The sequence below is a fragment of the Anolis sagrei genome, chromosome 5 (genome assembly GCF_037176765.1).
Source record: "Anolis sagrei isolate rAnoSag1 chromosome 5, rAnoSag1.mat, whole genome shotgun sequence".
NCBI classification, from domain to species: domain Eukaryota; kingdom Metazoa; phylum Chordata; class Lepidosauria; order Squamata; family Dactyloidae; genus Anolis; species Anolis sagrei.
In genome coordinates, this window is record NC_090025.1 from 146,139,156 (window position 1) to 146,162,076 (window position 22,921).

The 22,921-nt window shown below is 38.0% G+C and overlaps 1 protein-coding gene across 3 annotated transcripts in view; it reads right to left on the minus strand.

Moving 5' to 3' along the window:
- Nucleotides 1-6,107: 6,107 nt before the first annotated feature.
- Nucleotides 6,108-22,921, minus strand: part of CAPS2 (calcyphosine 2) — a 41,868-nt gene continuing 25,054 nt past the window's right edge. For 2 of the 3 annotated variants that reach the window (XM_060777440.2, XM_060777439.2), the window contains exons 12-19: nt 21,433-21,528; nt 21,243-21,336; nt 18,409-18,527; nt 15,830-15,906; nt 15,201-15,355; nt 11,915-12,034; nt 10,144-10,240; nt 6,108-8,495 (exon numbers count right to left, since the gene is read on the minus strand). In XM_060777440.2, coding sequence (XP_060633423.2) covers nt 8,320-8,495; nt 10,144-10,240; nt 11,915-12,034; nt 15,201-15,355; nt 15,830-15,906; nt 18,409-18,527; nt 21,243-21,336; nt 21,433-21,528 — 934 coding nt within the window. In that variant the 3' untranslated portion in view covers nt 6,108-8,319. The remainder of the gene's footprint in view (nt 8,496-10,143; nt 10,241-11,914; nt 12,035-15,200; nt 15,356-15,829; nt 15,907-18,408; nt 18,528-21,242; nt 21,337-21,432; nt 21,529-22,921) is intronic. The other variant, XM_067469099.1, reaches the window with a different exon arrangement.

Here is a 22,921-nt window from a genome sequence, read left to right on the forward strand (position 1 = left end):
CAGCTTCAAACTCCTTGGATCCAGGACTGAGACTGTAACGTATATTTTCCTTCACCCCTCTGAAGTTTCCAGCTCATTGCTTTAAAGAAATAACTTTGTAATCAATAAAAATTATTTTGAGTTATTTTCAGCGTTTTGGGTTTTTGAGAGTTCCAGTTTCCTATAGGAGGGCAAAAAGCAATCCCCTGGGGAAAGATGCCACGTCCATGCCTCCTTCATTAAGAATTATAGCCCCCAGGCGCAACAGCACAAACACATATTGTGCACCTATGCTACATTTCAGAGGAACATACTGGAAAACCCACCTCTGAGTATTCCTTGCCTAAGAACACCATATGGAATTCATGGAATTGCCATGACAGGTGATTTCAAGGCAGATATAAAATACTTCCATACAATTATATAGTGATGGTTATTAAAGTATTGTAGATTAGATTCATACTGCTCCTGATCACACAGCACAAGGTAGTGCCTGGAAATACACATTTATTCATATGATGATAGATGCAAATATACATTAGCATCTTTGTTGTGTGAGTTTATATTTAACTAGATGCTTTATATCACCATGATCACAATTATGAAGATCTATGTTTCATGTTCTAGCAAGTAGTTCCCTGATTCTAAACACTTACTGTCTGTTTGTCTGTCTGTCTCTCTCTCTCTCACACACACACACACACACACACACACACATATATAGTGTGTGTGTGTGTATCTCCCTGGCTGCTACCGCCAATGTAACATCCATATTTATTGAGCATATCAATGCATTCAGGGAATCTTTACTATATTTTTTTGTATCCCACCACTCAAACATTTCAGGGGAACCTACTCTTATATAATGGCCATATTCTGCTGATCTACAAATACTGCTTTGCATGAAGCTCTCCATATGCATACCTGCTAAACAGATGGTTTGTGTTTTCAGCTACAACACCTATCACTTGTTGGAGGAGGGAATCCTTGCTCACTCGATGTATTTAGAACGATATGTTCAGCCTCTGAATATTTTTGTTCAGACATGGTCTGGCTGTACTTGTCATTTTAGTTTTTGCAACTACCGTAAAATCTTCAGTTCCAAAAGCAGACATATGAGATTAGATAATCCGATGAGTGGCAGATTAGATAATTTGTAAATCACACAGGTCTACCAAAAGGATGGGTCTATAAATAATTTAGTATGAGCAAGAGTCTAGAGAAAACTGCACACGAATTTGTAAAAAGGATTAGAAAATATTTTAGTTCACATAATATTAGAGGGGGAAATAAGGGTTTTAGAACTTCAGGTTTAGTAAACAAGAAACAATAATTCCACTATCATCTGTCCTAACAGACACCATTTGGGTCCATACTTTAAAGATACTCTGTGCAGAGTTGGTTGAATTTTATCACTGAAAGTCAATCTTAACTAGCATGTATCATAGGCCCTTTTTTACGTTGCCATATACTCCTGTTCTAAGAAGATAATCTGGATTTTATATGGCTGTGTAGAAGGGGCCATAGAGGCCTGATTTAATAGTGCTGGGGCAGTCCCTCATAGCTTTGTCCATCAGAGCTCTCTGAGCAGGAACAGGTAAAACTTGAGAAGATAGAGTGATAGCATTGCAGTAGTCTATGTGGATTCCAGCCTCCTGACCAGGTGCCATACCCCAGTGTCTTCTGGGTTGAAATGTGCCTGAAGTTAGGGGCCATGAGAGATTACCAGTGCTATTGATGTACCTCCTATCCCACTACTCAACAATCTCCCTTTCTGAACTAGCCAGATGATCTTGGGGTTAGTGTTAAGAGCCCCTTCAGCTTGTGATGCTGGGCAATTTCAAAATCCATGTTGAGACTTGCTCTGTCAGGAGCTGATCAGCACATCATGTCTGCTACAACAACCATGTGTCTGTCACAAGTGGTATCTGGATCTTCATGCTGCTGGAAATAATTCTGTTGAAGCAATGGTCATTGTTTAGACTGGAGATATGACCAGATTGGTGGACACAATTGCTCCTAAGTATCTCCTTTTATGGGGCCAAGTGAGCCCCTTGGTTTCTCTGCTGACAATGGTGAAACCAGTGAGATGGAAACTAGTATAGTATTAATTGCAAAACATTCAGAGCAAGCCCAACTGAACAGATGCTAAAGCTAATCCGAAGACCTGTGTTGTTTTTGTTTATTTGTTCATTCACTTCCGACTCTTCTTGACCTCATGGACCAGCCCACACCAGAGCTCCCTGTCGGCTGTCACCACCCCCAGCTCCTTCAGAGTCAAGACAGTCACTTCAAGGATACCATCCATCCATCTTGCCCTTGGTCGCCCCCTCTTCCTTTTTCCTTCCATTTTCCCAAGCATCGTTGTCTTCTCTAAGCTTTCCTGTCTTCTCATTATGTGGCCAAAGTACTTCATCTTTGCCTCTAATATCCTTCCCTCCAATGAGCAATCAGGTTTTATTTCCTGAAGTATGGACTGATTGGATTTTCTTGCAGTCCAAGGCACTCTCAGAATTTTCCTCCAACACCACAGTTTAAAAACATCTTTCTTCCTTCGCTCAGTCTTCCTTATGGTTCAGCTTTCACATTCGTAGGTTACTACGGGGAATACCATTGCTTTAACTATGCGGATCTTTGTTGCCAGTGTGATGTCTCTACTCAGTTCCAAGGGGAATATCCTTTCTGGGTCAGCAGACCAGTCCCTACATGAGTAGACCTGGACAATATGGCAGAGGCATCAAATCCATGGCCAGGTAAGTGATTTGGAGCATCAGGACCTCCTTGGTCACACCAAAGTGACAAGCAGGCTTTTTCTAGTCCTATTTTCCTCATCACACTGGGAAACAAGGCAATTGGAGCTAAGGCATATAGTAGCCAACTAAACTAGGAAGGAGAGGGCACATTTTTGGTTCTCTCTATCCAATACCTTGAGATGAACCTACCTATCTTGAAGCTGAGTGGGGAGACAAAGAGATCTATGTCTGGTTGGACAAACCTTCTAGTTATCAACTTTAATACGTCTAGGTAGAGGCTCCATTCCTGTGTGACAATATTATTTAAAGCAGCCCCATACCCTTTAAGTCTTATTAGATCCATGAAAAGTAAAGTAATGATAAAATGGAAGCCACCTTGTGTTATCAAACTATTCAAAAATGTTATTTTAGAAAGTGAAATTGGAGCAGTGGTTTGACATTGAAGTACCTTAAATCCTCTTATCCTTTGAACATTAGGCAAAGCCAGACATTTAAGCCTGTAGTTTCCAGATCTCCACTACTTTTCCTTTGGGGTTTCTGAAATACTGTGGGAGGGGGCAGGGATTAATTGGTCTAGAATGCAGAAATAGTTACTGGATTCACATGCCATGTACAGTTGTCCCTGCTATGATGTAAACGCTGCCATGAAAGAAAAATACTTCAGAGGATTTCAGAAGCCAAATATCTTTTTATGAGCTCGATTACAGGATTTAATTTTTCTCAAGACAAAATAGCAGGATCCAGAATCAGAGGGAATTATAAGGAGTATTAAGGATTCACTTAATTAGCAGAGTTTATAGCGGAATGGAATATCACTGCCTCAGCTACTTGGACTATTTGCTGTTTTAACTAGTCCTTTACCGTAGTGAAGTTTCTCTTTTACAGATGATCACTATCTACAACTAGTATTTGCTGCAAAGATAAAAATTATTTTTAGGCCATGATGGACTTTCAGATCTTTTGACCATCTTTACTTCTCTGTGTACCTGGCAAGCTCTTGGATTCACAATCAAAGCCAACTTTAATAGACATTGAATTAAGGAGCTTTTAATTCCACAATTGTTAAACCCATAATAGAACTTTCCAGTTAATTTCTGTCACTATTATTTAAATTATTATGACCAGGAGGATCCTACAGCCTTATTGGGGGAGAAAGGGTAATTTGACTGCTATATTAAGTTACACTCAGTCACTTCCCATCTGAGTCATTAATGAGTCCTGGTAAATGGGTACCAATAATCACTTTTATATTGTTTCTATGGATCTACAAAGACATCAAATTAGAGGCTGGCATATAAAGTGTGCTGTGTTATGCCTTCAGAATCCTGTGGATGAAACTACACTAGCTGCACTTTTACCAAACAACTGGATTTATTAACAGCACGGAACAAGATACTGCAGTGAATTTAAATAAGAAGTAAATGTTGTTATTTACAAACTTGCCTTGACTACAATAAGCAGACCACTTCTCCTGATAATGCATATGATCCATTTTTGTTCATGGCTAGTGTATCTACCCGATGTCGCTAGGGTTAGGCATTTTGTAATGCTATTTACGGTATTAGAAATACTCATTTGCTTTTCAGTTTTATGAATTGACCCATTAGAAAATGCATACCTGTAAAATGAGATCTTTTATAAAACTGTACAGCAGCTGATGAGCTGCAACTTCCATCAGCCCAAGACCTGGTCAGGGTGTAGATCCCATCTATTCTAAATCTGGCTGGCTGCAACTTCGATCACCCCAAAATATGGGTGACTGCAATTCCCATCAGCCCCAGTCCTCCTAACAATGGGGTAAGGATGTTAAAAGATGCAACCTAGCCAGTAAGTTGCATCATTTGACTGGTTAAGAGATCTGCACCCTCGGATGGGAATCATACAGCTCTCTGGATGTGGCTGGACTCCCATCATACTCTATTAGCCCCCCTCCCTCAAATGTTGCCAGTATTTGAAGTTGGGTCATGAATGGTATGTGTTCCAAGGTTGTTTCAGAACCATTGTGGGTGGGATTCATGTGGCTCTCAGGATATACTGTAGAATCATAGAGTTGGAAGAGATCTCATGGGCTGTCCAGTCCAAGTCCTTGCCAAGAAGCAGGAAAATAGCATTCAAAGAACCTCCGACAAATGGCCATCCAGCCTCTTTTTAAAAGTCTCTAAAGAAGGAGACCACCACACTGAACTACATGGCTGGACTACAGCTCCCATCAGCCTCTATTAGTCCTCCCCTCAAAACCCCACCATGATCATGATGGTTATGTGTATCAACTTTGGTCCAGATCCTATGAAGCCTATGTGAATCAAACATACATACATACATAAACTTTTATAAATATAGATAGGTCAGTCAGGAATTAGTTTTGTTAAGCTCCTGGCACTTGGACTCTATGGAACTTTACCAGCAAACCCCAATCAAACCTCCCCAGCAAAAAAACTTGGTTTAGCATAAATAAGATTTTGCTTTTCGGGGTCTTATAGATGAGCCCTGAATGCATCATGACTGTTCCTCTGAGGAAATCAGAAAAGAACACTGGAGTCTGAGCACAGGAAAAGATCAAAGCAGACTAAAAATATTATCAAAAATTCTTAACGTTTTGAATCTTTGCATTACAACTGCTTTCTGACTTTGCTTCCCCCTTAAAGGAAGAAATGAGGTGACACTTATTATAATTACTTCTCATTCTCTTATCCTATCAAAACATGATACTGTATTATCTTAGAAAGATCCTCATTTTAAGAGAACCTCCAAGTCTTCAAAAATTATGGGGAAGCATTTTCTTTTTTAGATGTTGAGCTTCAAATTCAATAGCCTCAACTACCACGGGCAGTGAACATGAATGATGAATACTGCAGTTCACTATGCAGAAGACGAAAAGTCCCCACACCACTGTCTTAAATGAATTGAAGAAGTGCATTTAGATGTTAAGAAAAGTTAATGGTAAAGGTTTCTGCTGATGTCAAGTCTAGTCGTGTCCAACTCTGAGAGATGGTGTTCGTCTCCATTTCTAAACCAAAGAGCTGGCATTGTCCGTAGACACCTCCAAGGTCATGTGGCCATGTTAAGAACTCATCAAGATGTTAAGAACTCATCAAGATGTTAAGAACTCAATTTATAATCTGATAGCTATCAGCACTCCTTCTCTTGCTCAGAAGTGCTGTCCTTTCTAATACCCCAGCTGTCTTTACTCAAGAAAAAAGAGTTTGTCTGTATGTGTGTGCCTTGAAGTCACCTGTCAACTTATGGTGACCCCATGAATTTTCAAAAGACAAGAAAAACTCAGAGGTGATTTGCCAGTCCCCTGCTAAATGGGAAATGCTAGCAAGAGTTAAGCATTAAAATGTAGGTCATTATAGGAATTAATAAAATATAATATTTACAAATGTAGCAAATATTCATAGTTTAATGGTACACAATTACACATGAAATTTGCACTGGAAAGTCATTAGCATTATATAATACATTTCATTTGAAGACTCCTATAATGGGACTATACTAATTTCTAGGATTTCTACACCATAAAAATGGGAAACATGTTCAAAATTAATACAATCCATATTATTATACACATGGAATAAAAAACACATGATATTAGCAGTACTAATGGAAATGTGAACCTTTATGCCAAATGATACCTTTAAAAGCTTCTTTGAAATGAGTTCAGATGTTTGCTTGTTTTTTAAAGAGGTTTGGTTAAAAATAGCAAAATTATGACAGATCATAACAATGGAATAGATGTGAACCACAAATTATAGTTATTAAGTAAGATATCAAAATAATTCTAAAAATAGTCAAGAAACTGTTTTTAAAATCAGAAATCTTCCATTTTAAGAAAAAAAATATAACATTTATATTGGAATATCCTTTACAAACTAAAGATATGTGGTTTTAAAAAATATGAACAGAGTATCTCAATGAAGTGAACAGGGCAATTTCTTTTTTTTAAAGAAAGAGTGATTTGGGATTACTCATAACGACATATGAAGTCCATTGTCCAATTTTTACTACATTCTAATTACTATAGCAAGATTCTCCTTTGCTATTTGCAACAAGATAATCTTTTAAAGAGCACATGATGCACATAAATGAAGACTTCTGTATGTTGATGTACATACAGCTGCAGAAAGTAGCTGAGAAGACACACAAATACTATTTTATAGTAAGAAATTTCATTAAAAGATAAGAGAGCACTATAATACCATATAGTTGTGTATGTGCTTTGCTAACTATAGACATTTACTAAAATAGCTCTATCAAATAAATGTCAGAGGCCTAAATCTTATTAGTAGTCCCAACTAGAACAAAGCTGGGGCCAGAGTGAAGAAGAGAAGACACTTCCATCTTGTCTCTTGCGACATCAGAGCCCTTCCCCCACCACCAACAGCCACTCTGGGGCCAGAGTGAAGAAGGGAGCAGTTCCATCTTGTCTCCTGAGACATCAAAGCCGTTCCCCCACCACCAACGGCCACTCTGGGGCCAGAGTGAAGAAGGGAGCAGAAAAGACAGTTTCATCTTGTCTCCTGTGGCATCAGAGCGCTTCCCCCACCACCAACGGCCACTCTGGGGCCAGAGTGAAGAAGGGAGCAGAGAAGACAGTTCTATCTTGTATCCTGAGACATCAAAGCCCTTCCCCCACCACCAAAGGCCACTCTGGGGCCAGAGTGAAAAAGGAAGCAGAGAAGACAGTCCTATCTTGTCTCCTGAGACATCAAAGTCCCTCCCCCAGCAACAATATAATATTATATAATACTAATATTATGAATGATGTATTAGTATTATGCTAGTAATATAGTATGTTTTATGTAGATATGACTTGTAAGCCGCTCTGAGTCCCCTTCGGGGTGAGAAGGGCAGCATATAAATGTCATAAATAAATAAATAAATAAATAAATAGTTGAATGGTGAGTCCACACTTATGTGAATCCAACTAGTTTGATATGCCTTGTTTAGATGGGACTATCAAGACAATTCAGGCCATAGGAATGACTGTGCTTTTGAAAAATTCCAGCTATATCAATTATTGCATATATTGGACTGTAAGTTGATCTTGTGGATAAGACAAGGGCAGGCCTGGAGCCAAAATTATGAACTATCTCCTTTTTTTATTACATATATCCTTTTATCAGGTCCACAGATTTATTTTATTTTTTTTCCTTTTTATGTTGAATCTTGTCCAGTAGGACTTTCAGTAGTTGGAAAAGATTCTAAATATAAGCCAAAAGTTTATTTATTTATTTGTTTATTACATTTCTACCCCGCCTTTATCCAACCCAGAGCCAACTCAAGGCGGCTTTACAACCATGCAACCATTCAATGTGTTCAACAATATGCAATTAAAATGACATTTAAAACAGAAGTATAAAAATACATACATTAAGAAATTTTAAAACATATAAACATATAACAATAATACAAGAAATATATATGTTTCTATGTACCACATTGAACATTTGGAATGTTTCGTCATTTATCTTTAGACTATTCAAGTCAATCTATTAAATTGTCATTCAAAGGTTAGTGTGTCTCAAATTCTAGCATTTCATTTCTCATCCTAGTTGTGGATGTTGTTAACACATATCATTTACTTTTAAATTCCCCAAGGGTTCCTTAATGTATTAACAAAATCTTCATCATCCATAATTCCAATACTTAATCCTTCATAATAATCCTCAAATTCAGAGAATGAGACTTCATTGGGATTGCTGCAAGCATCCTCCAGTGTTTCTAGAAACGAAGATTTAACTTCTCCCTCTGTTGCATTGCCTGTTAAAATATTACTCACTATTACTCACTCTTAAAATCATGTCAGGAATGTAGAAAACAAAGACAATATAATCAACACCTATGTGTGCATGTCAAAATAGAATATAAAGGGATTAAGTGAAAATTATACCTGGTAAAATAAGACAGGGAGCTCAAAGGGGATCTCTGGAAAACTGATTCATCTCTGATTTACAGCTTAAGTCTTATCCCAAGTTATAGATGCACAGAAAGAGGAAGCTAAAGAAAGTTGTTGCTTTGAGTGTATAGTAAGGGTTTTAAGAATTCTTGATAAATACAAGAAATCAAAAATTCTGACATTATCACCAGAACTGCAATGCATACAATAAATGATCTTTCTTGCAAGTTTTCCATCCAAGTAACATTATGGAAGAGATTGAACGTTCGCAAGGCAAATGTACATGTGCTGGAATTCCTCACCCACAGTTTTCCTCACCCACAGTTTTAGAGTAGTCATTTTTCTGTTAGTTTTATAAGGGTGGCGTTTAAGAAAACCCTTCCTAGTTTGTGTCAGCCATTTTGCCACCCCTTTGCATGAGGAAAGGGGGCCATTTTAGATCATAGACCGCCAGGGAATCTTGGAAGCAAAGCATATCTGCAGTTGGTTCCAGTGAGATCCAGGCTTGGACAAGCCATTTCAAGTTGTTTATAAACCAATAATTAGTTAACCAATAACTAATTAATGCCTTGGGCACCCCAGAGGCCCCTATAACAGAGACAGTGAGCAAGAAAAACTGTCATCTATTATTCTCCTCAGAAATCATCCATGACTGGTAGCTTCAGGAACAATCAGTTACCCTTCAAATTTTAAGTATGGATTTTGTTGTGGAGAAATCAAGTTAGTGCCTGGGTGGAGACAGGTCCAAGACCAGATAATAAATCATTACCATTTCATGAAAGCAATAGCCTGGACATTGATTCTGTGGGGTTCCTTGCTCAAACAGGAAGGCAATCCAGCATCCCCCAAGCTGACAGGAAGTTAGAACACATTAATGCTAAAGAGACATTTAAAGCAACTTGGGGCGACAGCACAATATACTTATTGCTAATTTGTTTCCCTTGAAATCCACCTAAGCTGGAGGAGTAGGTGAGTTCACTCCTGCTCTAAATAAAGGGAAATATGACGACTGCTGCTAATCATTCTGATAAGAACAAATTCTCAAAAAGGACATTGGACTGAAACGTTGCCTTGGGATAAATGGTTGTCTAACATTGAAGAGCTAAAAAAACCTGGACATCTATTTCAAGGAGACTCACTCCATTCTGGGAAACTGTGTGGAAGTAAAAATGTGGCACCAAGATAATAAGTTGTTCTTTTCTTAATACATTAATTCTTGGGCTAACAAAATGGTCAGCTACTATATGTGGTCACTTTATTTCCTCCAGACCTGTGTCATCTGAAGATGTCTTTGGGATAGAGAGGGAATCTGTTTCCTTAGTGCAGGGAGACTGAGAGAATTCAGCCAGGTTCCAAGTCTCTTTTGCAATGTCCTTCAACATATATCATCAAGTCCTCTACATTCAGAACACCGAGTAAATCTTATTTTGTGCATAGTTAGTGAACCAGTCAGAAGCAGTGAGACTTTGGTAACAAGACAAATTAATAACTACTTTCTTGCACATTAATTACCTGCTAAGACTTGGGGATGTTTTCTAGCACAATAACATTTCTTGATATCGATCATAGGCACACTGCCAGTTTTGTTGTAATCCAACTTCATATAAGCCTGAACAAAGATAAAAATCAGAAAAGCATATGGTATGGAACAAATCAACAGATTTTTTTGTAAAAGAAATATGTATTTATTTGAAAAAACAAATTCCAGAAATCTCACAAAGGTATTTTATACCCAAATATACCTTTAAGTTTTATTTGGTCAACACTGCTAATTTATTAACAGTACTTTTCCTGTTGCATTCACAGTGAGGTATTTTCTCACTGACTCATTTGTTTTCTCACTTGCTGAAAATTACATTTGGATGACCCAGAAATAGAATTTCAAATGTTCCCCATCCCCACCAAACTGTATTGGCTTGATAATGTTCAAAGCCTGAATTATATTTTCACAAGTGAAATTGTAGTAGGTTAAGGGACAGTATAATTAAATACCAAGAAGCAGATATTCAGCTTAGTCTGAGGGGGGAGCCTACAAATGAAGGTAGATCAGGATGAAAGGCCTGCAGTTAAAGATAGGACAGGTTATTTCCAATATAGAAAATTCAGCAGTGCCTTCTAACACATGATCGTTTTATGAATAATCAGTTTATGGTTTCTGGAAAATATGACTTTTTCAAATGTTTATAAAATGAACTAGAATCAATCCATAGCTATTTGCCACTGCAGATAAACATAGGCCACTTTATTACAATCCTTAATTAGCACAATTCAAGATTAAAAAGAAGAAATTATTAGCTACATGTACTGTGAACCTATGAGGTATATCACTTGTAATTGTAATTGGTTCCATTCCTTCCACATTCATGCCAGAAGAGAAAGGTACCAACAATGAGAGAAGGAAGAATTTGGCTACAAGCTGTCTATTCCTCAAAAGACTGGCTTCAAAGGAAGCTTTATTTTGAGCCAAGGTTGAACAGGAGGAGAGTTTTGGATAACTGCCAATGCCATGGAACAAGCAACTGTCCAATGCATTTCTTCCAGGTAGCCTTGGCTCAGAGATCTCAATCCTCAAGATTTTCTCCTGTTAAAGGATGTTTGTTTTTGCCTACTCCATACTGTGAGCAGGGTAATCAGATAACTGACTATGAGTGGTGTCATAAATTGAAGGCTATTAGCAGTAAAAGGGAGTAAGTTAAATTCAGTGAACATCTATGGCATCCCTTTAGGGCAAAAGGAGGACCCCTAGCACTGCCTCTTTTAAGACCCAGAACTGGAGAGATGAGGAAAACAGAATGCTTTGAGGTTGGCCTAAGGGTTAAACCTCTAACTTTATGTCTTGGGATTTGAGGACTGGTAACTTTGGCCAAGACTTCCAGATTTGGGTTAATTGAGGGAGCAACCCAACTTGGGTTTCACCTCAGGCTCAGGTGTTTTACCCAAGGAAAGCTGCAAAAGGGGTTTAGCAGGAGACCTCCTGCTCCAGTTATCCCCAACTCCCACAGGTAAACCTCTAGATCAGGCCTGCACAACCTGTGCACCCCCCTCACAGGTGTTTGGGACTCCCACCTCCCAGAAGCCCTAGCCAGCTTGTACAATGGTCAGGAATTCTGGAGCTGAAGTCCAAAATATCTGGAGGAATGTAGGTTGTGAAGGCTTGTTTATCAACTAGGTTAATAAATGGCCCAATCTGACCCCAATTTCTGTGTCTGACCTCTTTATTTTTTTTATTGATCACAAAACACAATTATCTACTAGAAGACTACATAAATTTGAAAAAACTTACTTTTCTGACAAATGCTTTCCTATATTCATTCATTTCTCCAAGAATGGCACGAGTAAAGTCAGTATAATCAATGTTACCATTATTGTTGTCATCAAGTATTGACCATAGAGATTCAAAATCCTACAATTCAAAATTTTTGTGATAAATAAGTGACTAGTCAGCATGAAGACCAGGAGATTCTATTACATAACAGAATGGTGGCAAAGTTCAAGTTACTATTTAAAGATGAATTTTCATTTGAATATTGTGTAGAATAAGCAGGTCTCTATTTTCCTATCACAACTAAGTTGTGTGAACTAGGCTTGTGCATTTTGGCTGAACCTTGAGCCATTCCTGCTATTCGGATTTCAGGGTACCGGCGGGTCCATTTTTGTGTGCTTCCCAAAATGGGCAGGTGTCCAAATGGACACTTTCTGTCCGCAGCCAGAAATATATATTCGTTAGTGTTATCCAGTTTGCCTTCCTGCTCATTATCAGGCTGAGAACTGTCCTCCTTTTCTGAGTCAATCTGCACCTGCACCTGGCTAGTTTCAGTATCAACAAACTCATTTCTTGCTGTGGGAAACTGAACTTCCATACGCTGTTCCTCATTGACTATATCAGGGACATTTTGAACCAGATTGTGAACCTGACTCCCATCATCCTCATCAGAGGCACTCTGTGGTTCCAGCTGAGTCACAACATAGAGAGAAATATAAACAGAAATAACTTGTGATGAGATTGCAAAGGGAAAAAAAAATATTAGATATTGGTGGTGAAGTTTAGGTAGGTAGGTAGGTAGGTAGGTAGGTAGGTAGTTTTTCTGAAAAGGAGGCTTTGCTATTTGCTGGAATTCCTGTAATTATTAACAATAATCTTTTAAAAGTACTTTCCAACTCCCAGTCCCACTAAATAAAGAATCAAGAAAATAAAGGAAAATCAAAAAGATTCAATGCTAGAACTAGGCCAAGCCAAGTCAAAAGCTAAAGTTGAGAGCGAGCAGCAAAGCAATCAGACTGAAGCACCTCTCTCTAGAGCCAGGACGCAACTGAGCAATGGAGGAGCTTGCCCCATTAAATAGACACAGCTTGCAGGAGACACGTCATGGCTTTATTCAATTCTGATTGGCTCAACAGGCGGGGCTCTTAGGGAAACCCTGTACAAGCATGCAGCAGCCACTCCACATGACGCGTGATCCTGAATAGAGCAGAAAGTAGCCACGACTGGCAGCCGCATGTTCCAACTCGGGAAAAAATGGCAGCAGAATCCTTGCTGTTAAAGGTGTCTGAAGAAGCCGAAGGCAAACAGCCAAAACAAATCAGTGCACAAGTCTAGTGTGAACCCTTCTATGTCTATCAAGTTACAATTGTAGATATATTTTAAATCAATGTATATGATGAAAATTTTCTTGGTTACTATTTCGCTTACCAAATAGTAATCATAATAATAAACTGCACCCAAGATTGCCAAATGAACACAGTGACATTACCTTAAGCCTGTAAATAGCAAAAGGTATTCTACTGAATTGTTATACCCATTGCTTCCAGTCAGCCCCAGTGAATGTGCTCCGCAAGTGATAGAGAGACTTGAGTGGCTCTAAAACAGCTATAAGAACATTTCTAATCTCTTCTCCCTTCAGCCATTAACATCATTTGAGACCGTACTTTTACAACGGTAAATCCAAATTTACAGGCAACAGGTGCACAGTGAGACTGAATTGGTTTCATTCAAAACTGCACTCTATAAATCAAACAATTTCCAAATAAAATTTCAGAATGCAGCCAATTGTAGTCTTGACTATTATCATCAGTGAATGCTGTCTCCATTCCATGAGTCATAAACTTCACCATAAACATTTCCCTATAGCCACCTGGCTGCTGATGTGGTGGTAGAATACTTTTAATGTTTTAGAAATACCCCATTCAGCAGGAATCTGTGGAAATATAATTTTCTTGAACTGTCAGTCTCATTCTTAGGATGGATGTGGAGTCCCCTGAAAACTACCTGCAGCACAGTTTGTGACAATAAGAGTAATACAACAAGTAGCATTCATAGATCCGACCGCATCTCTGCCTATGAACCCACCAGGACTTTGAAATCTTCCAGGGAGGCCCTGCTCTCGATCCCGCCTGCCTCACAGGCACGGCTGGCGGGGACGAGAGATAGGGCCTTCTCGGTGGTGGCCCCTCGGCTGTGGAACGCCCTTCCCACAGATATTAGACTAGCTCCATCATTATTGGTATTCCGCAAAAAAGTGAAGACCTGGTTGTTCGAGCAGGCGTTCGAATAGTTAGTGCAATTAGTGTAATGAACATAGGAATGGAATAATGGATGACAGATTTAGATCATGTTTTCAGTGATGAGATGCCAGTGAATGGCTATTGTTGTTAATTATATAGGATTGTTTAGGTGTTATGATGTTACTGTTTTTTACCGTGTACTGTATTTTTGCTGTTCTGTTGTTAACCGCTGTGAGTCGCCTAAGGGCTGAGAACAGCGGTATACAAATAAAGTAAATAAATAAATAAATGTCACCTGTTATTCATATTAAGGATACCAAGCATACCAGGGGGCATTGCTGAGAGGGCATGGTATCTACAAGTCTGTCATAATAGTCCTTCATGTCACTATTACAACAACTACAAAACTACCAGGTACTTAATGGCTAGGGATTCTTCTCTGGCCAGTAACAAACTAGGAGTAAAATGGCAAATCTAAACCAGTAACAAACTAATGAGTAGAATGGCAATTGATTTGATATATACCAAGGCTGAGAACCAGCCTGACCCCTATACCTGTTGAGGTAAAGATTCTAAAATAAAACCCCACCTTCCACAAACATCTATCAAAAAGATGCTTTTTTATGATTGGCCTGGACAATTGGAATGTCTAATTCTACTATCATAAAAATGTTTCCTAGATTCTTAAAAAAAGAGATGAATAAATGTAAGTAATCCTAGCAATTTGTCTTATCCTAGAGAGAGCTCTGATCATGAATATTAATGCAGAAATAGGACAATAAAGCTTTTGTCTGTTGTTATTCCTTTCCAAATTACCTAACCTGTTAATCCCTTTTATATATTCTACCCCATTTTTAAAAACTCTAACATTGAGGGTGAAGGTAGCACAACTAGGAAAACTAAGAATATCTAGGGAGACTAGGAATCACTCAGTAAAAAGTACCCCTTATGCTTGGTTAGAACGGAACCCATAGAGCACTGTGGAAGGTTAACTTCTGGCACAATTAGAATAGTAGTTTGAAAGAAAATGCAAGATGGGACAAGTGAGTGGGTTCAGGACAACATACCTCTCCAGGAACTTCTAAATGAAACACTTTCAATGCTTGCTTGAAGTCTGTTTTTGAGACAACTCCATTCTGTTTTCTTTCTAACTCTCTGAAGTATTTCCCTAATCCTGTAACAATGCGAACTCCTCTCTTACTTAGTTTTTCTCTTAGCCTATCTAGAAAGAAGAAAAAAGAAACATTTTTATGGCAATTTGTTTTTGTCCTAGTGACAAAAACATAAAGGATAAGATATTGCTGTGCATAAAGCTAGCTCACTGTTTGATATAGTGATAGTTCAGTACTGTTTATTCTTGAGGTTTTAGGTAGAGTGCTTTCCCAGCTCAGATACAACGTAATGGAAATCCTGAAAATTCAGCCTTGGAAATCATACATATAAAACACTATTCTAGGATAGAGCATATTAAAACAAAGCATTAAATTGATCTATACAGCATTTCTTCTGAGTCAATAAATAACAAATTTATTATGTACAATCCCAGACCCATTTATCCTGAAGATCTGCTAATATTTATAAAAATATTTTGCAATAAACTGCATCCTATATGCAAATGCAGAAATTTTGTTTTTAGAATAAACTGCAGCTTAGATGTCATAAGACACAAAATGTAAAGCAAAGAGAATATACATACTTTGAAGAGTTCTAAAAATACTCTTGCCATCACCTTCCTGCTTGATAAGATGTTCCTCATTTTCCACATCAGAAGCCCTATAATATATGCATTCATTAAGAAGTCACATTACTCACAACAGAAACTAATTTTCACAGATATAAAAACACTAAGAATCATCTTCTGTAACCAAGCTGAAGGAGAAAGGGAGAAGACTTTTATAACAAGCAAATGTTTTAAATGAAATTGTCGTAATTAAGAAATGTTGAAGCTAATTTAATTTAAAGGGATGATTCTATTGTCAAGGTATACTTTTTCATGTGTATATAATCAGAACTTCAAAACCACAACATAAGTAAATAAAGATTACATAGTATGATATCTTTTAAACCAGTGGTTTCCAAACTCTTGTGCTCCAAGTATTTTGGGCTTCAATTCCTAGGAGCCTCAGTTGGCTTGGCCAATGATTAGAGATTCTGAGGGCCTTCCACACAACTATATAACCCAGAAATGTCAAGGCAGGAAATCCCACAATTTCTGCTTTGAACTGGAATATATGGCAGTGTAGACTCAAATAACCCAGTTCAAAGCAGATATTGTGGGATTTTCTGACTTGATATTCTGGGATATAGGGTTGTGTGGAAGGGCCCCCAGAAGAACAGCTTGAGAAACACTTATTTCAGTCATATACCATACACTAAATTATCTTTCAAAGCAAGACTAAGTCCAGGTTTTAGCAACATTCCACTTTTGGGATTTGTATAAATCCACAACTAAACCGAGGCATTCTCAATGAGGAGCCAGAAAAAAATCAGGGAAGCATGGGACAATTTCACTATGTTTTTTAATGTTCTGGTATGTTTTAGGCACAGAGGAGACCTTGAAGTCATTTTTACATCACTATATAAATAGACATCTCCTAGTACCAAATATCCAAAGCATCCAAAACCATAGTGCTTTTATGCTACAGAAGGGCAATTTAATATTTTTTAAAAAATAAGGGGTTTTTTTTCCAGTGGTTGGAGCATAGCAGGGTGGATGAGCCCTCCCAGTTTGGAGGGGGAGGCACTTCTCCATCCTTGCAGGGCTTTCAATGGGCATATAAGTAGTGCTAACCAATTCAAAGCTATAATGAAGTATGATCAGTCATATTTCATCTAAATAACATCCTACTAATTATGTTTTCTACTAATAACTGTTTCTGGACTGTATTTAAAGACAGCTACACATTGTAATGATCTAGTTTTTGATGTGCTTAGTGCAGTGGGTTAAAGTGCTAAGCTGCTGAACTTGCTGACAGAAAGATAGGCAGTTCGAATCCGGGGATTGGGGTAAGCTCCTACTGTTAAGCCCAGCTTCTGCTAACCTAGCAGTTCGAAAATATGCAAGTGTGAGTACATCATTAGGTACAGCTTCTGCAGGAAGGATCACAGTGCTCCATGCAGTTATGCTGGCCACATGACCTTGGAGGTGTCTACGGACAATGTTGGCTCTTGGGCTTAGAAATAGGAAAAGCACCACTCCCCAGTCAAATACGACTAAACTTTATATCAGGGGAAACCTTTACCTTTATGTCAGATAACCTTTATGTCAGGTTAGTGCATGGATAACTAAGTCCAGACTCATTCTCTTTAGGTAATATTGCAATTGACAAATTAATGAAAACTGGAAAACTGTGATCTTAACTATCTCTGCTACTTGGGTTGTTTATCTGATTCTTCAGGGAGATTACATCATCATGAAAACAAGGTGCACATCTCTACTTAATCAATATACATGTCTAGATTAAGCTTCACCTCCCTTTCTGCTGAATTTACTATCTCCTTCTAACTTCCCTTGTCAGGGAGTTATTTCTTTATCCTTACTCACCTCCAAGTAAGAGGTGCTACTGCTGATCACTGCATTTTACATCAACTAGCTTTCAGTGATGTGTCTGGAAACAGAGCAACAATTATAGGAAGGCTCTAGGCATTTGCAGCAGAAACCTGGCTTGCTTTTGTCTGCCTGTGATCTGCTTCCTATTTAAGGCTTACTTTATAACAAACAATATAACTGCTAATATATCCCAAATCCCACTTTTGAAGATAAAACTACATGTTTTATGCAGCTTTGTGTTTTTTAATGTATGTTATGGGCAGTTTTGTGTTTTGTTTTATCAAATGCACAAACTGAAGCCATAATCTGAAGGAGAAGAACACTATTGTTTCTTTCCCTCTGCAGAGTAAGGGTGGGAAAATGAGTTACTTGTAAAATGCACGCATCCCAGCACAGTCTCAATCCAAAAACGTAACTACACTTTCTGAAACAAGATCAATAAAACAAATGAGAGAGCAGTTTATAGTAGTTCCCTTTGTTGTCTAGACACAGACTTCAGAGGAAGGACCACACACATGTTCTATATTACTAATTGAAATTCCACAACAATACAACTGGGCAATGCAAACCTATAATATATAATATCTCTTAATAAAATATAAAAATCTATGTCAGGAAGGGCCAGCAAAAGCCTCAGATCTCTAAAGACAACTATAACTCTTTCTCTGTGCACATGATTTCGAAATAGAGTAACTAGTCAGATTTAATTTCCTATCTCCACTTACTTGAGAAAAGCCCTAGCAGTTTCATCAATATTTGTGACACGGATTGTAAATACTGTCTTCTGTTTAATACTTTCGGGAAGACCAGGATGATGAAGGCTCAAAAATGTTAGGTCTGCTCCCTGTGAGTAATAATGTAAGAGTGATTTACAAGTACACAGTCTCTTTTATGATATCCCACAAAATATAACTCAAGTCACCCCTACTGCATTTATATATATGAACTCTGTCACAGAGACTTGACTTAAAATGAAGTAGAAAGCACCATGAATCATGATCAACAAACAACCCACAGGTACTGTCTAGCTGCTACACTCAGTCTTCTCCTCTTTTTTCTTTATTGTTTATTTAGTAGTCTGAAAACACACAATTCACAAGAGCCACCACTGACCTACATCTTTCACTCTTCAGTTACCTTCCTTAGTCATTCTACTAACCAAACATCTAAGTCCAATTCCACCGCATACCTTGCCCATTCATTTATTGATTCAGCCGCCCCCTCCAAGTTTCCTCCTATTGTCGGAAAATGAACTCAATTCTTAACAGACTCTTCTTTGCTCCCATGACTTTTCATATTCTTTCCAACATCACAAAATATTGATAATACATAGGCTGGAGGACTGTTAAGCAGTAGGGTGCGGCAACTTCCAGCAAATTCCTGAGTCAGAGACAATGGCTGGAATGAGATGGATTTACTGTAAAGCTGTGAGGAACTCAGGTGCTCACTTCCTCTTATTAAGTTACATTTTGAATCATAACGTGCTGTGTCAAACAATTGTGTCTAGTCTGTCTAGAAGTTACACTGTTACCTAATTCTGGAACATTTCAGGAAACAGTAATTTCAGGAAAACTATGCAATAGAAGTTTTATGTGATGCACTATTATCAGACAATGAACAACTAACAAAGCAATCCAGGCTGATGGGATTTATGAACAAGAAAATCTGTGAAATGGAACACGGAGAATGAGCTGAACACGTTTGGATAAAAACTAAGAGAGAAAGAAGTTAAAGCATTGTCTCCCGGAGAACTTCAAACTAAAGTGAAAGACTCAATGAGGTCTCCTTGGAAGAGATTACCAAATATTAAAAAGAGGGAAAATATAGCAGTAATGGGAGACTTCAAGTATCTTGATATCTACTGGACCTCAACATTTGCTTTGAAAATAAAGTCCATAATATTCTAACTCATGTACCTTCCATGAGTTAAAATATAGAGCAAGCATGCGTGCAAGTCCTGAACAGAATGCACACTGTGTGATCCCATTCACTTCTGTGTATGGAAATCTCTGCTACCTATATACAGATACATCATATACATCTGAAAGGCCTCTTATGTCCTTAAGCTGCTACAATCACCATCATGATGACAGCAATAGCAGAAGCCCTGCAGGATCTGTTAGCAATCAGCTATGAAACTTGACTAGACATTTTGCTATTAGAGATTATTCTTATCCTCTGAAGCAGGAGCAGCAAATGTTGCATATGATTGGATCTGTGCATTTTCTGAAGGTAAGGTGTGCTGAATTCCTCCATTCAGAGAATGACAGTACACCATTATAGAGTAGTCTTACTATGCTATTTACTCTGATTTGGCACTTCTTGACACGCCACAGGCATCCAGTTAATTTGTTCTAGATAGAACTACCATTGGATTTAGCTCCAAGATTCTGTATCATATAAACAGCATAGCTTCTGACATTTATTGACATTGCTGGATAAAAAAGCAGTTGTCCGAAGACAGACTCTGTATGCAAAATTTCATGTATAACAATCTTTCTAAATTGAACAAAAAAAATCATCTACTGATCTATCTATAGATTTATTGTATCAAACACTATTTTTCTTGGATTGTAAAAAAAGACCAGTATTTAAAATGAAACCATGTAAACTGCTCTCTCAAATTTTGCAGTAATCTTTCTTATACTTATGATAAATTATTTGCATAATATATGCCATTAGATTTTGCTAAAAATTAATAATAAGAACTAGCCATTTAAAACCATTATGGTTCACTTCTTTATAATAATGAGCAAATAGAAACTGCATTAATCCATCCTGACTATTCCTGGTTGCCCTCTTGTGGGAACAAGCAAAATGTGCAGTCGGAGGCCCCTTCCACAAAGTTGTATAAAATCTACATTGAACAGGATTATGTGGAAGTGTGGATTCAGATAACCCAGTTCAAAGCTGATATTGTGGATTATCTTCTTGATATTATGGTTTATATGGCTGTCTGGAAGGGCCCTCATAATGGCAAGGCTGTACAGTAGATTTTGGGCCCTTCTACACTGCCATATAGTCCAGAATATCAAAGCAGATAATCCAGATTATCTGATTTGAACTGGATTATCTGAGTTTACACTGCCATATAATCCAGTTCAAAGCAGATAATCTGGATTTTATACCGCTGCACAGAAGGGGCCTTTGTCAACAAAAAAACTCGTAACTCCAATTTAGGTGCAGAATGTAGATCAACTGAAAAATAAATTAAAAGTTCATTTTGTTTCTGGATTAATCCTGAAAAATATATACAATCTTGCTGAATATCAATTTTGCTATTCATCTGAAATTTAAAAAATGCCATTGCACATATACATTCATCAACATCCAATCAGGTCCTAAAGTCATGAAATGATGTCAAGGAAAAATGATTTATTTGAATAGGTCTTTCAGGTCCCAGGAAGCATTCTTGCCCCTGGACAGATACTTGCACAAGATAATCCATCCTTCAAAATACAGACATGGAAGAAAATGACTGAAGCAAGAACTGAATACCACCCATAGTTAGTAAGACACCAGATCCAAGATAAAAAAATATAACACTCATAATACTTACAACATAGATATCATTAAGGCAATACTGCTTTCCTTTTCTTTGTCCACACTGATGTGCATAAATCCCTTTCTGAATAAAAGGTAAAGCATTTGTTCTGTGTGAAACCAGAAACATTTTGTAGTTATTGTGAATTCACTAAACAACAGTGGTTCAATATAATTCTGAAGAATTTTTTTCTTGTCTTACTTACCTGTTTTTACCAAACTGTCTATATTCATAAACAGTTAGGGATTTGTCATATACAAAGAAAAATCCAATTAGTTCTCGACAAGCATCACGCCCATTTCTAAAATGATAACAAAACATACAAGTTTTAAAAAACAAATTTAGTAAAATCTATAACAACCAAACAGAAGATAAATGTGTATCATTTTGATGTTTGTTTAGCAGACCAGGGATAATACAACCATAAGAATTAAGTAGAAGTTAATAGATTGCCTCCTGCACCTCAGGCAGATCTGAAAGGTTTAAATATAGTTATAGTGTTGTAGTAGTCTATATAAGGTTAAATTTAATTTGCTGGTTAAATTCCACACAATTAAACCACCAAAAACCAGGATCTGAATTTCTGAGACAGTAATGCAGAATCCTGTCTTCCCGAAACTTCCACCATTCTCTCAACTGATATTTAAAACAGTAACTTACTAATAGCCATGTACCTATCATATCCATTAGCAGGTCTCTGCTTAAAACAATGCCAGCCAATCTCTCCATTCAATATGGATAATTTTTCTCTCATGTTCAAAAAGAAAAGATCCCCAATTTGTTGCTCTACACAACTAAGGGCCCATCTACATGGGCCAAATGAGGCTGGGGTGAATGGATTCTGTGGTGTCCACATGACATACAGGGACCATTCACCCTAACATCCACTCTTATCCCAAGTTTTTGAAAGTCATAAGATGTTCAAGAAGTTTCCCAAAGCTCTGAAGTTCACCAGCACTTTATGGCAGGGTGAACAGTTGGTCTGGTTGAGATCTGGAACCGGCCACAGCTATTCACACTGACATCTTACTTTCCCCAGACCCAGCGATGGCACTTACCAACATCCTCTTGCTCTCAGCAATGACCAACAGGTATGATCATCGTTACTCATTGCATCCACTGCTACTAGGCGGGGCACCAGAGTTATCAGAGAAGGCAATGAGGGAAAGATGAGGGGATTCCCCCTTTCCCCCTCCCCTCTCCCATGTTGCTTTGGTGCTCCGTTCAGCCTCAGTAGATGTGACTAGTGACAACCACCTGGAATTTTGCATCTTGTAGTCACTACTGAACCAAGAACAAGAGAGGGGATTGTAAGGGTGGTAGTCCAGTGGTGTTGAATCGGATTTGGCACATACTAGCCGCTTAACTGGCTTGTCAGCTGAGTGTGCAGACTCTCACAGTACTGATCTGGAATACCTCACTATGGATAAACACCAGCACATGTGGCCCATGCAAACAGGCCCTAAGAGATCTGAGGGCTAATTTAAAAGTTTTACCATTTAACCCATGTGTAAAGAAGCGCTAATCCCACTAGATGCCACCAAAATTATGTGAGGAAGTATTAATCTTCTTTAATGCCACTAATATTCTGTGAGGAACCTTCTTTTAAATATTAATTAAGCTGCCACCAATATGTTTAGAGACGCTGGTTTATGTCTCTGTTTATCCTTAGTTGTGTTGTGAGGTGATTTTGG